The following is a 14370-nucleotide window of genomic DNA, read 5'->3' as shown; positions in this document are numbered from 1 at the left end:
CAACCTGTGGGTCACAGCTCATTGGGCAAACCTCTGTCTCCAAAAATATCTACATTATGACTCATAACAATAAAAAAATTACAGCTATGAAGTAGCAACAAAATAATTTTATGGTTGGGAGCCACTACAACATGAGGAACTAAAGAGTCATTGAATTAGGAAGGTTCAGAACCACTGTGCTAGAGTCTACAAGATAAAGTCTCACCATGGGAAACCACTTTTGTGATTATGGCATCTCTCTTGCCAGATGAGTAGTAATTAAAATTATTCTTAAATAGAACTTCCAGAATTATATTGAGAGTAATATCCTCGCCTTGTTCCTGATCTTGTAGGAAATTGGGTGTGTGTAAATGTGTTTGCGTGTCAATATGTGGACATGGGAATGGAGGTACCTGTGGAACCCACAAAGGAGTGCCATATCCCCTGGAGCACAGGAGGTTGTGGGCTGCCTGATGTGGGTGCTGGGAACCAAACTTTGGTCTTCTCCAAGAGCAATATAAGCTCTTACCCACTGAGCCATCTCTCCAGACCCAATTCAGCGTGTTTTAGATGTGTAAAGATTCCCATCTTTAACCCAGGGATTATTTAGAAGTATGTTGTTAACGTCTAAGTGTTTGGAGATTTTCTCATTACCGCTTGCTCTTGACTTCTATTTTAATCCTGCTGAAGTTAGAGAACACATGATGTCTCATTCCAATTACTTTCAAGTGTGCTGAGGTTTAGCTCATGGTCCATGGCACAGTCGACTTGGCTTATGTTTTGTGGACATTGAAGAGAGTGCGTTCTGTGCAGTGGGATGCAGTGCTTTGGGTGATGCCCTTTAGAACCTGTTAGAGATGGTCGCATTGAGTTCTTCTGCAACTGTGACTGCTTTCTGTTTGATTGTTCTATTGTTTGTTGAGACAACACCCAAACTCCTGCAACCATGTGGATATAGCTCGTTCTTTCAGATAGACCATAGCTTTTGTTCCACAAACTTCATGCCTCTGCAATCCAGTGCATAAACACTACAGATTGCAATCTTGGGGATCCAGAACCTTGTTATTAGTTGCTAATCCTCCCCACCCATGGTAATTCTCTCTGCTCTGTAGTTCGCTTTATCTGATATTAACATGGCCACTCCTGCTTTCTTTTGCTTAAGGTTTGCATGGTCTATGTTTTTCCATATAATTACTTTCAGAACACACACACACACACACACACACACATATACACACGCAAACACACACACACGTACACATCATTATATTTAATCTATTTTCTGATTCTTTAAAAAAAAAATCCTAACTGGAACTAAGCTCGTGGACTTAAATCATTATATTTAATATAATTCTGTAGATGTTAAAGTGTAAGTTTGCCATGTAATTTTGTTTGTTTTTGTTTACTCTATCTTCATAGTTTTTTTCTGTGAGCAGCTCGATTTTGAATTTCATTTTAATAGGTTATAGTATTTTTTTTAAATATAGCTTTTTGTATTTAAAAAGTCTCACCCTGGGAAACCCTGGGAAATAGCTTTGATATTTATGTTGAGACTGTTCTCACTATGAACCCTGACTGGCCTGGAACTCTCTATGTAGGTAACTCTGTAGATCTGCCTGCCTCTTCCTCCCAAGTGCTGAGATTAAAGGCATGCAGCTGTGTATCCAGTTATAGGTGGCACATGCTTGCTACAGCTATTGCATTCTAGATATGTAACTTACCAGAAGATACTGTTTTCAGTGTTTTTTAATCAGTTTTAGTGATGTATTAAAATCTTACATTTATTAGAAAATTGCTTTGTTTTTTTTTTTTTAACTCCTCCCCCTGTATTAAGAGCTGTATTAAGGGATGTTGCCCTTTTTGCTTCTGGAGTTAAATAGAACTTAAAGACAAACTAAGGACAAAGTAGCAATCTGTTCTGTGTATCCACAAAATGTATCCACAGATGCTCTGTTCTCACTGCGTTCCTTTTCCTGTTTATCCCAACCTTCTCATTCTGCTATTTGCTGTTTTGAGCTGTTCCATTAGGGAAGCCTTCCAGACATTGGTTCTGTTTTGTTTTCCTCAATTCCAGATGTATTTATTTTCTCTTCTTTCTTGAAAGCCATTTTCCAGGTTATGGGATTGTAGGTCCACACTTTTTCTTCTTCTCTTTAGTATTTGGTGCCACTTCCTCTGGGTTCCCATGGTGTCGGATGACGTCATTCGTCATTTGTATTGTTTCTCCCCTGAAGGCAACAGCTTTTGTTGGCTGCTTCCAATACTTTATTTTCACAATAGTGGTTTGAGCATGACGTGTGGGGACCACAGGTTGCTGAGTTATGTTGGGGACCCTCTAGCTTCTCCACTCTGCTTGTAGGTGGCTTCTCCACGTTGGGGGAGTTTTAAGTTTCCTTAACTATACTTCAGTGTCTTTTCTTTTCGACTTTGATGAAATGAGTTGAGCTAAAATCTCTCGAGTCCCTGAGGGTTTGTTTATTTTCCATCTCTCTCTCTGTCCTTTGCCTCAGACCATCAGGGTAGGGATTCTTTCCTTTTCTCCTCTGTTCTAGAGTTGAATTTGCCTGCAAAAGAAAGCTTCAGCTCTTGTCTTTTAGAGGCGCTAAAATGTCTATTTAATTTGCCTTTCATTTCTCTGCTGATACTTTTGCCTGGAGACGCCTAGTGTTTACTTATGCTTTAAGCATGCTTGTGTTTGCTCACTGGAGAGTTCTGTCTGTTTTAGATTCTTGTCAGAGCTTTCAAACATCTGACTCATTCAGTTGCTGGCATCTGCTGTTGCCTTTTTCCCCACCAGTTTGCTGTTTTTCTCCTTCCCGAGCAGAGACTGTTTATTAGGTTCTGGAGATGAGTCGGAATGTATTTTAGGACTGGGATCTTATTTGACTCTTGGCCTTGGACTCTTGTTAGCTCTGGTAGGTGATTAGTGGAATGGAGTCATCACTTCCTGATGGGGTTGAAAACCAGAAAATACTCAGAGTTAGATGGCACCAGTGGGATGGGACTCCTGGTTCCTGTTGGGCAGGAAGTTCTCCTGTGCTTCCTAGGTTTCCAGTGGTCCCAGTGGGGGGTTTATTACATAACCACCTAGTGTCAGTTAGCACCCCGGGTCACCACTGTCTCCTTGGATGACTGGGGCAGCTTTTTACTGTCTGGCATGGTTAGAGAGTGGTGGATGAGGGGCTGTGGCGTGGTTGGGTGCTGCCTCTAGGCGTCCTGTCTTCTCATGCAGCCTTTGCCTGGTCCACTGACAGCTGCAACAACAGAGGCTTTCCTTGAAGTCTCTGTGCCCGTTTGGTTCTGGGTTAACCAGGGGTGTAAAAGGCGAAAAGGACCCCTATAAATGCAACAGCAAGCTTTTCTTGAGCTCTGAACTCACTAGCAAGTCTCTTCTCTCCACTGTCAAAATGTTCCTTGCTGTCCATGGGATGTCCAGAGTTCTCAGTTGCATACAGTGGGGGGAATGTTGAAAAGCATACCTGTTTGATCTTCCCTTTGTTTTGTTTTTTTTTTCAAAAAAATGCTTTCTTTTTATTTTTTTTTTATATATACTAGTGTTTTTCCTGCACGTGTATACCACATACCTGCATCTCTCCCTCTCCTTTTTTAGACAGGGTTTCTCTGTATAACAGCCCTGGCTGTCCTGGAACTCATATACTCACATATGACTCTATAGGCTAGGCTGGTCTCGAACTCACAGAGATTCGCCTACCCCTGCCTCCCGAGTGCTGGGGTTAAAGGCATGAGCCACCACCGCCCTGGTTTATTCCCCCTTCTTAATAGAAGCGGACATTATTTGCTTATTTACTGAAATTAGACTGGAGAGCTTTCTAGATCGCGTTGAGACATCTTCTGATGCTTTGGCTATTCTGTGTAGCATCCGATGGTCCAGGAGCACTGAGGATCACATAGCTTTATCATCCTGTGGACTGAACACGTAGGCTATCTCCCACATCCAGGTGTGGTCCTTTGTAATGTACATCGCGAATTCAAATGTCATCTCAATGGTGTTCATTGTCCCCCAGTCTCTTACTTTTCTGAGCGCAGGCTAGAATCATTTCTAACTTTTAATTAAATGGATTAAGCCTTTGCTAACCAAGGTAATGCAAACAAAGTTTTGATGAGGGTTTCCATGGTAATATCTGACTTTTATCCCCTTTGAGCTACTGGTGTTGGGGGGTGGATATTTTGGACTTGTTTTTCAGCAAAAGAGTTTGGCATATGTTCAAACACTTCAATATCATGCATGAAAATGTCAAAATTAAACTCATTATTTTATAGTAATCTGCTAAGAGAAAATGTTCATACTGATACTTTCCATTTGGCATAGCTGTGCATGCTAAGAAAATAGCCTTGCAAAAAGAAAACGACGAGGTGAAAATTCCCATATAGCATTATTGGTTAGAACTTTGAAATAATACAAATATCTAGTCAAGAGGAATGGATTAAGTTTAAATTCTGTTCTCCCTACCACATGGAATATTATGCGGCCACTGATGGTGATGTCTGCAATGAATTTACAACCCCACAGAAAATTCTTGATATAATAGAAGCAAACAAGAAGTATATGCAAACTAGTATCTGTATTTACATCACATACACAATGCATTCTATATTATCAGAAATGGTAACCCCCCTCCCCGACTAGTGGGCTGGAAGAGAATGCACTGAGACAGTGAAGAGGAGTGCTTGTGTATATTAGGGTTATGCTGAGTTTTCCTTCCTTTTGGTTTTCTTTGCTTTTATTTTCCTAAAAAAATGCTGGGTACAAGCTGTTTTTATGTTGGAAGAAAGGTTAAAATCGGTAGATAAACCTTGCGGATGGCATTTGGTTCTTTAACTGAACCCATTTACAACCATTTACATCTGACATGGAAGGTGAAGGCGTGACGCTGATGAACGGACTGGGAGGGAATGATGTCCACTGCGCATGTGCAAACCGTGTGCTTCGGATGAAGGGACTGGAAGGGAATGACATCCTCTGCGCATGTGCAGACCAAGGCATTCCCGAATACTGGAGCCCCATGAAGTCTCTGGTAATGAGAAGACAACCCACAGGCTGGGGATGCAGCTCATTCGGTCGAGCGCTGGTTTAGAACGCACCAAGCATTTAACCCATCCTCAGCATCTTAAACCTCTATGCAAGTGCATGCCTGTAGCCCGGAGGTGGAGGCAGGAGAATCAGAAGTTTGGGGTCAGCCTTGGCTACATAATTAGAAGCCAGCCTGGGATACACGAGGCTCTGTTAAAAACAAAAGTGTGTGGTGGGGTGGTTCAGTGACTCAGTGGGTAAAGGTTTGGATGCCCAGCACCCATAGAAAGCCCAGAAGCATTGGTGCATGTATATAACCTTAGTTCTAGAGGTGCAGAGTCAGGGAGATTCTGGAGCTTTGCTGGGCAGCCTACTCTGACTGAGATGAAAAGCTCTAGGTTTAGTGAGAGACCCAGTATCAAAAACTATGGTGGAGGGGGATGGAGAGATGGCTCAGGGGTTAAGAGGACTTGCTGCTATTGCAGGGGATCCAGGTTCAGTTGGTTCTCAACACCCACATAACGGCTCACAGCTGTCTGTAATTCCAGGGGATCCAAAGCCCTCGTCTAGCTTCCTTGAGCACTGCAGGCACATGGTGTTTCTTATATACATTGCAGGAAAATTCCATAAAGTAAAAGTAAATACATCCAAAAAAATAAGGTGGAGAACGATACAGAAAACATCTTGTCAGGCTCAGACTTCCACGTGCACACGCAGGAAAGTGTATTCCCCCATCACACACAGACTTCCATGCGCACATGCAGGCAAGTGTATCCCCTTACCGCATGCAGGCTTCCATGTGCACATGCAGGCAAGTGTACTCCCCATCACACAGTCTCCCATATAATCAGAATAGTTCCCCTGGGGTAGGCACACACCCTACCTTCTCCTGTGGGGATTCGCTCTCCTCACAAGCCTCTCTGAGCAGGTCACGAGCCCGGGAGAGGTTTCTCTGCTTGTATGCTGTATTGATTTCTTCCATGCTGGGGGACCGCACTGAGGAGTTGCCACCAGGTGCAGACAGTTTGCTGCCCATGCCTTCGGCACCTGTGAAGGAAGACACATACACACGGTGTCACTGTGCTGGTGACCTCTGGGTTGTCACTGGAGGTGACAGTGGAGGAATGCACTCCCTGTGACATGGCTGTGTAGGAAGACAAAGGAGAGTCCTGAAATGCTGCCGTCAGCAAGTTCCTATTTCTCTGTGGGACATGGAGCCATTTTGGAAGACATTCACTGGGGCAGTGGGAAGCTCAGCCCAGCTCAGTGATGACTGCAGGGGACTGCCAACTGGAGCTCCTCCAGTGCCCTGGGCAACGGGAGGCAGGCGGTACTCTGGTGACAGAGCTGATGGCCCCAGCCAAAATGCTGCACTGCTGTGTCCCTCAAAGGGGAAAGAGCAGCTAAGACTCAGGGTGTGGGAATCGCACAGTTCCCAATCCCTTCTCCACTAAGAAAACTCTGAAAAGGTCAAGGGATTTAGGACTGGCAACCCTTGCCTCTGCGCTAAATGCCACCCGGGTATCTCCATCAGTCCTTTGACACTCTGGGCCCCTAGATATTCTTGGACCACGTGTGTGACTGACCCACCCTGGCACTAAGATCCTACTGATCTTAGTTATCTGAATTATCTGGTTATCTGAATTGTGGCTTCCTGTAGACATATCCCTGTTCTCCGTAAGTGGGTGCTAACCTGTCCTGGCCAGAGGAGGGGGTGTGGGATGTTTTGGCCTGCCGAGCATCAGGTGCTGCTCGGGAGGAGAGGCCAGACTTGCAGAGGGCTGCAGCATTGTTGAGGACTCAGTGCATGGGTCCTTGTGGAGCTGCTGGACACAGCTGAGTGCTGCACTGGGTGGAAAGACACGGGTGGAGGAGATAACTGTCCTCCATCAGTGCCCTGCTCCAGAACAAGGATTATATAGAGGTCTGCAGGCCCCAAAGGCTGACAAGCAGTCTTTGGAAGGCCCCTCAATGTTTTAAAGCGCTGCACAAAGCTCTTGATATGTGTGTGTGTGTACATTTCTCTGGAAAGAAAATTCAAGGCTTCTGTGACATTTTTGTTTCCTAGGAAACAAAAGCGAAAACTTTCTCTCTACAGATGTTAGAGAAAGGGCTGTTGCCAATGAGAAGTTAAGTTCTGAACTGTGCTGAGTGACAGAAGAGACAAGGTGAGGATTCTATGATTCATCGCTAAGTTTACACAGTGGGGGGGGGTCCTTGTGATGACAGGTGGGGCTGGACTGGGCCCCTTCCCCTTCTCTCTCTGCTCCCTCTCAATCCGTGAGTTGAACATTTTGGTTCAGGTTGTACTCCAATATCACAGTCTGAAAGCCGTGGGACCAATCTGTCATGGACCTGAACTATGAGCTAAAATAGCCCTTTTCTCTTTTAAGTTGATTACCTCAGGCATTTTGTTATAGTGAGGGACAACTAGCTATCTAACAAATCTCAAAAATTACATGCTTAAAAATAAATTTCACAAAAGATAAGTAAAATCTGAGCTCTGTAAAAAAAATAAACACTGCCAAGAAAAAATAAAGATTTGTATAGCCAGGAAGATCTCCCATGCTCATGGATCAGAGAACAAACCCTAGGAAGGTGCCACTTTCCCCTGAGTTTAGGCACAGCCTCAATTTCAGTTTAACAATAGTCCCAGCTGGACCTTTTTTTCCCCCTCATGAGATAATATCAGATTCTCAAGTTCACATGGAAAACTTGCAAAACCTAGAATAGTCAAAGCAATCTTGAAAGAGAGAGTGGAGGATTTACATTACATGATTTCAAAACTTAACCATTGGGCTCCCATAAGCAGGCAATATGATACCAGTACAGACAGCCCCGTAGGACAGAACTGGGTTAGGAAATAGACTCATGGGGCTGAGGAGATGCGAATGTGAGAACCCAAGTTCAGACAGACCCCCAGCACCCAAGTAAAACCCGGGAGCAGTGGGCACAGTCTGCTCCATGTGTGCTGGAGGAATAGGGAAACAGCTCACTGCAGCCAGCATGGCTGAATCCATAAGGTCTGAGTCTAGTAGGAGAGACCCATCTCAAAAGAATGTAGATGGGCTAGGGACATGGCCCAGAGGTTAGTGTTTGCTGGGCTCCTCGTCCTTAAGAGGATCAGAGTTTGAATCCCCAAGCCCTACACAGAAGTTAGCAGGGTGTGTCAGCCCTCCTGAGATGTCAGGCTTAGAAGGCAGAGATGGGATCCATGGAGCAAGCTGGCTAATGAGACCAGCCTTGTCAGTCAGTTCTGGGTTTGACAGAGACCTCACTGCAGTGAATAATGTGGGAAAACAATCAGGGAGGATTCCCATCATCGGCCTCTGTCTCCACATGTGAACATCGCATGCATGTGCACATCACACACATGTGAAGTGGAAAAGGGTGGAGAGTGATCAAGGAAGTTATCTGATATTGAGCTCAAGCCAGCACACACACACACACACACACACACACACACACACACACACACTGTGCATACCAAACGCACACAGCAAACACACACCAAACATACAACACACACATACACCACACACACATATACATTTAACAAACACACAAAGACTCATAATTTGGACATCTAATTAACTTTTTGCAAGGGTTCCAAAACAATCTAATGGGAAAAAGGGTTCTCAACAGATGGTACCAGCACATCTGGTACCAATACCTCATCACTTAGGCTGCAGAGATTGCTCAGCAGTTAAGGTTAGCATTTGCTGCCCTTCCAGAGGACCTGGCTTCAGTTCCAACCACCCATATGTCAGTGTTCACCTGTCTATAACTACAGTTCCAGGGAATCTGACCTCTTCAGGACTCTGTAGACAACTACACACCCATTTTGCATACATACGTGCAGGCAAAACCACTTACATATACAAAACAAAATGTAAAAGATGCTTATCTTTTATAATACACAAAAGCTAACCTGAGGTGGATTAGGGATCTAAAATGTAAAAGCAAATGATAAAGGCTGTAGAAAAAATTGTAGACTCCCTTCAAGACTTCACAGGAAGCAAAATCCCTTACTGGTGCATGTGACGTGGTTTGAGTCTCTCTCAGGTCCGACAGGAATTTAAGCAATGGTAGCAGGAATTCATGGCTGCAAGATGGGAAAACTTGAAAGGGCGGAGCCTCTTGGGAGGTCTAAGTCATGAAGAGTGGGGTGGCTCTCGTTGTTTGAGATGTGAATACCTGCCTACTCCTGCACACACAGGACTGCCTGGGTTCAGCAGAAGGTCTCCACCTCTGCAAAGTCAGTGTGGGCTCACTCAGGTCCTTGAATCTCCAGAACTGTGACCTGCATAAACCCACTTCTTTGTCAAGTGACAAGTGTCACATGCTTTGCTATAGTGGTGAAAAGAGGACTAATACAGAGGATCCCAGGAAACAGTAACGGAAGGAAAACTGCTAAGTTGCATTTGGCTTAGAAGTGATGAAGAATGGCTGAATTAGACTTGGTTCAAAGTTTAACATTATGCTCATCAAAGGCACTTTTTAAAGAAGCAGGCAAATTCTAGTCTGGAATACAATATTGGAAGACATATCTGAAGATAAATGGTGAATAAATTACCACAAAGAATATTTAAAAAAACATAACAAAAAATATACAGCACAATTACAAATAGTCAAAGATTTGAACACTGAAGACAGTAAAAAAACTCCATACCATTGCTCATCATGGAAAAGCAGAAGTCAAAGCAATGCCATTGCACTCCCAGAAAGATGTGAGCAACCGGGATGCTGGGGCCTGATGGGTTAGAATGTAAACTGTGTAGATTATATTACAGACTACTCTGGCGGCTTCTTTGAAAACCGAACACACACCATCCTTGCTCTACCAGTTCCATTCTTAGGTTTTTACTCAGAAGGAGAATATCCCCAAAAAGCTATCCAAGCATGCTCATAAAGGTGGTGGTCGTAATATTTCTCCAAGCTTCAAGTAGTCCAGTTTGTTTATGTACTGTACAAACTGTGTGGGCCATAACTACTCCATAATAAAAAAGAAGGAACTATCAATCATCCTGATGGCTGAAATGAATCTCAAGAATAAAATGCTGAGAAAACAAAAGCCTGCAAAGTGATGCTATTTCTATGATGCGCTAATCTTGGTTGATTTGGGGGAGGGCATGAGGACATCGCTTGTGCTGATGGCTCCTGATCTTGATGGAGTTTGCATTCCATGGCTGCTGCATTTGCTAAAACGAATCAGTCTGTTTAAAATATGTGCATTATGCTTTGTGAACGTTTTATGTAAAAGGCTATTACAAACATAATATACAAATGTTAGTAGTTAAGGGTGGGTTGTATAAGATGTTGGTAACTTACTTTAAAACCATTAGGAATGAGATGGCCCGTGTCAGACTCTAGGTGGTAGGTATATAGGTGTCCATTGGCTCAATTCTTTTAGTATTCCTGTATGTTGGGAATTTGTCACAACAGTATGTTTGGGAAAAGGAGGACTCTACATGCAGGGTCCACCATCTGACATACAGCATGAACTTTCCTACCAACACAGAAAGAAACCCAACCTGCTCCGTAGAAGCCAGGGCGAGCTGCCTACAAAGCCACAGCCCTTAATATCATCCAGGGTCTTCACAACACATCCCGAGCTGGGATCTGACCATTTCCAAGGCAACTGCCCTGAAAATCGGCGAGAAGTCTGTCGTTGTACATGACTGACGGCTCCCTGACACATGTGGGCTGTTGAGTTGTAGGGGAGAGCTCAAGGTTGTTTTTGGAAAGACAAGACAGCTTTGCATGTAATGATGTGAATACGGCAGCTTCTCTCTCCAATATACAGGACAGTCCCCATCAATAATTCAGACCGAGGAGTGCTGGGCGGGGGAGGGGCCATTAGCAGGGGTGAGAAGGGTGCAGTCAGCTCCAGTGCCTCCATCAGAGACTCCTTCATCATGTCATGACTCATCTTTCAGAATTAAACAAGCAGCCGCGACCTCATAAACAGCAAGTGTGCCCGCGCCTTTGCTTCTGCTCTCGTTAGGAACATAAAGGCAGTCAGATCTTGAAGCGAAGTAGAGGAGACCATGAAGGTCCTGTATCTATACAGGTCTAAGCTCACAGGAAATTACGAAGAGTGCGTTGATTTTGCTACCGTCTGTACTAATGCTGGTGCGCCTGGAGTAACAGATGTCATGGGAGTCTAGATCTGCCCTGTTCTCTTCAGATCCCTCAGTACTGGGTTTTCAGCTTGGTCCCCCATTTCCTTAAGTGGCATGAACGTCCCCCACACACTCTCATGGCCCTTGTGAGCTGGGGCTCTAGCCTGATCAGACTGCAGAGGAGTACAATGCATATACAAATTATTGCCAAGCCCGTACAGTTTCCAGAACAAACACGGTGGTTAACATTAATTTATACTGAAAGAAAAAAAATGAGATTCCAACAATAAACATTAAAGATGATTGTGAGAGAGGAACAAGGGAACGAGAGAAGGTTTTCTGAATTTTTTTCCCCAGACTTTTTTGTATTGGAATAGTATGGCTCGTTTATTTTAAATGGTAGAGAAATTACACATATTCCTTGGAAAGAAAGGCAGTGAGGGTAAAAAGGTAACACATAAACACCTCATGTTAAGGACAGATGTCTTGTCTTACCATGAGCAGACACTTTGTTTATTATAGGTAAAGATTTTCATGGAATTCCTATTGTTTAAATCCCAGACGGTACAGTTCTATATCTGTGAATTGGTTACTTTGACACAAAGTTTAGAAATAGTTGAGATAGTTTAGACATTCTACCTATTTATTCAGATACTTATATTTATCACCTCGCTCAAAATAATGTTGTTCTTTTACATGGTAAAACACCACACTGATAAATGTATTCTTCATGTATACTTGAAAGTCATAAGAAAACACAGAGACTTTCTGAATTGATTCTATTTTAATAAAACATGAATGTCTCAAGCAGCAAAAGCTAGCAGGAAAATATTGAATAGTTTGGTTTCATACATTAAAGATCCTTCTCAGTCTCTTTATCAAGACCTTATTTTCCTAATTATCAACAACCTTTTCTGACATACACAACTACAGACAGGCATGCCATCTGCTTTTAATGCAAATTAATATGCCTAACCAGGTCCGAAAGGAAGAGAAGGACAAAGTGACAGCCTCTTCTAAGAAGCATTCAGCTGGTGCGTCCTGTCAAGTTGGAAGAGTCAATCAGAAGAAGTAACAAGTGAGGGAAAGACAGGGATGTGTGCCTGTCGAACTTAGAGACACGACACACGTGGAAATATCTGGGAACATCAAAGAAACATTTAAAGCTAGCGCTGAACTAGTGAGTATGTGTTCCTACCAGCCATATCCCGGATGCGCCAGGCATAGGTGGGAAACTCAAGTTCATTGTGTGAAGAAATATTAGCAAAAAGAAGTAAAACATTTAAAAACCTATAGAGAGAGAACACCATTTGTCTTTTGATACTTGCTTTCAACTCAACATTCTATTTATTCTTCCAGGCTTGCACTATATTTCACATCATCATCCCTGTCTAATTGAAATATTTGTTGCCGATAACTCAACCCCTAGGACTTACATAATTCTTATTTTAGAAAAACGAATTATTCTGACTACAGACAAACTAGCGGCAAGGATTCTTGCCTGTTAGTAATTTGTAGAAAGAGCATTCCATGGATATCACAGAGCAGGGTGTTGTGACCCCGTGACTTATTCTCGGGGCTCCCTGTGATGCCAGGCACACTGTAAGCCAGTCTCCTTTTTCTCAGTCCCTGAGAATGACCTGTCCCAATGCCATTCTTCACTTTTCTTCTAGAATAGAATTTGTCTTTTCTCCTGACACAATAATGAAAAACAAATTTTCTACTGCTTTATCCTACAAATCTAGGGCAATGGAGAAGTTCTATAAAAATGGATTTAATTCTGTGAGATCTGATTCTGACTGCATGTGCATAGTATATGTGTGAGCATGTGTATGCATGCATGTATGCATGTGTGTAATATTTCTCTCATTAGCATTAAATTTAATGTCTATGATGGGAGGCAATGTCCATTTAAAATCATAGTTGAGAGACACATTTGCAACGTTCAGGAAAGGCCCTGCCATTTTATTGGCATATCCATGATATTGTTGATTGCATTCACCTCCATCAACATAACAGCGGAAAGTTCAAGTGACCCCCCCCCCCCCCCCCGACCCTCAGCTCCCTGCAGAACAAAGGCAAGCATACTCTAGGATGCTACCAACCTGCTCAGAGTTGTTTAATGACCTTCCTCCACCGAGTCCCCATGTGGCCACAGCATCAGGAGAGAAGGCTGGGCCTCCTCAGAGGTGACACCCTCTCTGCGCTCCAGGGCCCGCCTTGGTGCCCCTGGCTTTAGTGCCTTCAGAGAGCAGGACGCGTCTCTCTCTCTCCAGACACCAGTGGAAGGTTTTGCTCCAGCAGCGATTTCATCTCTGGGTCGCATTACGGCGAAACCCAAGCCTGTATTTCTTTAGGGGAAGAGGCAGAGGATCCAGGGTGCCAGGGGACGGAGGTGACCCTCCGAGGCAAGTCCTCCTGGCTCCAGATGGCTAATACTCAGTTCCGTCCTGCTAGCTACTGCATCATCATCAGCAAAGGGAGACAGCAAAGCAGGAACTGCGCTGGGAGCTTGGGGACTCGCTGGAATCCTGAGGTGAGCGAGTCTCATTCCAGCAAAGCTCTTAGATACAGACTTAGAACTCAATGCTAGTCTTATCCAGTAAAGGACCTATTTTTTCTAATAATAATAAAACCACAATTGGTGGGTTGGGAAGATAATGTAAGTAAAGGCACTCACTATATAAGCCTGATGACCTGAATTCAAATCCTCAGAAGCTGCCTAAAAGCCAGAGGCAGAAGCACAGGCACCTGTAATCCCAGCACACCCTCACTAGGGATGGCAGGTGGAGACAGGCCAGCTGACTGTCTCAAAGGAGGTAGATAAGTTGTGAAATCAGAGATTGTCCTCTGGTCTCCACACGTGCACGTGTGTGAACGCACACACAAAGCAAATAATCCTGTAATGCCATGTTATGTCCATGTGACCAGGGCTGGGGTGGTTTGGAGGCTGGCTGCATATAGATCTCACCGCAGAGCTAATATCTGGACCTTGGCCGTCAGAACACAACCTTCTGCACTCCAGGCTAGGCACTGCCAACCAAACACTGGATGTTTATTCAACATAAGCTACGCCATGACATGCATGGCGAGAAAGTGGTAACTCAGAGGTAAGTGGTCCTGCCTCACTGGGTGAGTGGAAGTGGAAGCAGCCTGTCCTTTACTTCTGCAGAGGCAAGAGAGAGACAAGATACAGCGTGCAGTGATGACTCCTGTCCTAAATTTAGCTCCTTC

At 43.9% G+C, this 14370-nt stretch overlaps 1 protein-coding gene across 1 annotated transcript in view; it reads right to left on the bottom strand.

Moving 5' to 3' along the window:
- Lrrk1 (leucine rich repeat kinase 1) overlaps positions 1 to 13462 on the bottom strand; it is a 93027-nt gene extending 79565 nt beyond the window's left edge. Inside the window, exons 1-2 of the mRNA XM_041652534.1 lie at positions 13264 to 13462; positions 5895 to 6058 (exon numbers count right to left, since the gene is read on the bottom strand). Coding sequence (XP_041508468.1) covers positions 5895 to 6058; positions 13264 to 13462 — 363 coding nt within the window. The remainder of the gene's footprint in view (positions 1 to 5894; positions 6059 to 13263) is intronic.
- Between the last annotated feature and the right edge of the window lie 908 nt (positions 13463 to 14370).

Source organism: Microtus oregoni, unplaced genomic scaffold (assembly GCF_018167655.1).
Source record: "Microtus oregoni isolate MIOR12 unplaced genomic scaffold, Mior012 000000F_ref0000247, whole genome shotgun sequence".
Lineage (NCBI taxonomy): Eukaryota > Metazoa > Chordata > Mammalia > Rodentia > Cricetidae > Microtus > Microtus oregoni.
Note: the sequence above shows the minus strand (reverse complement) of the source record. Positions and strands in the feature narration are given on the sequence as shown.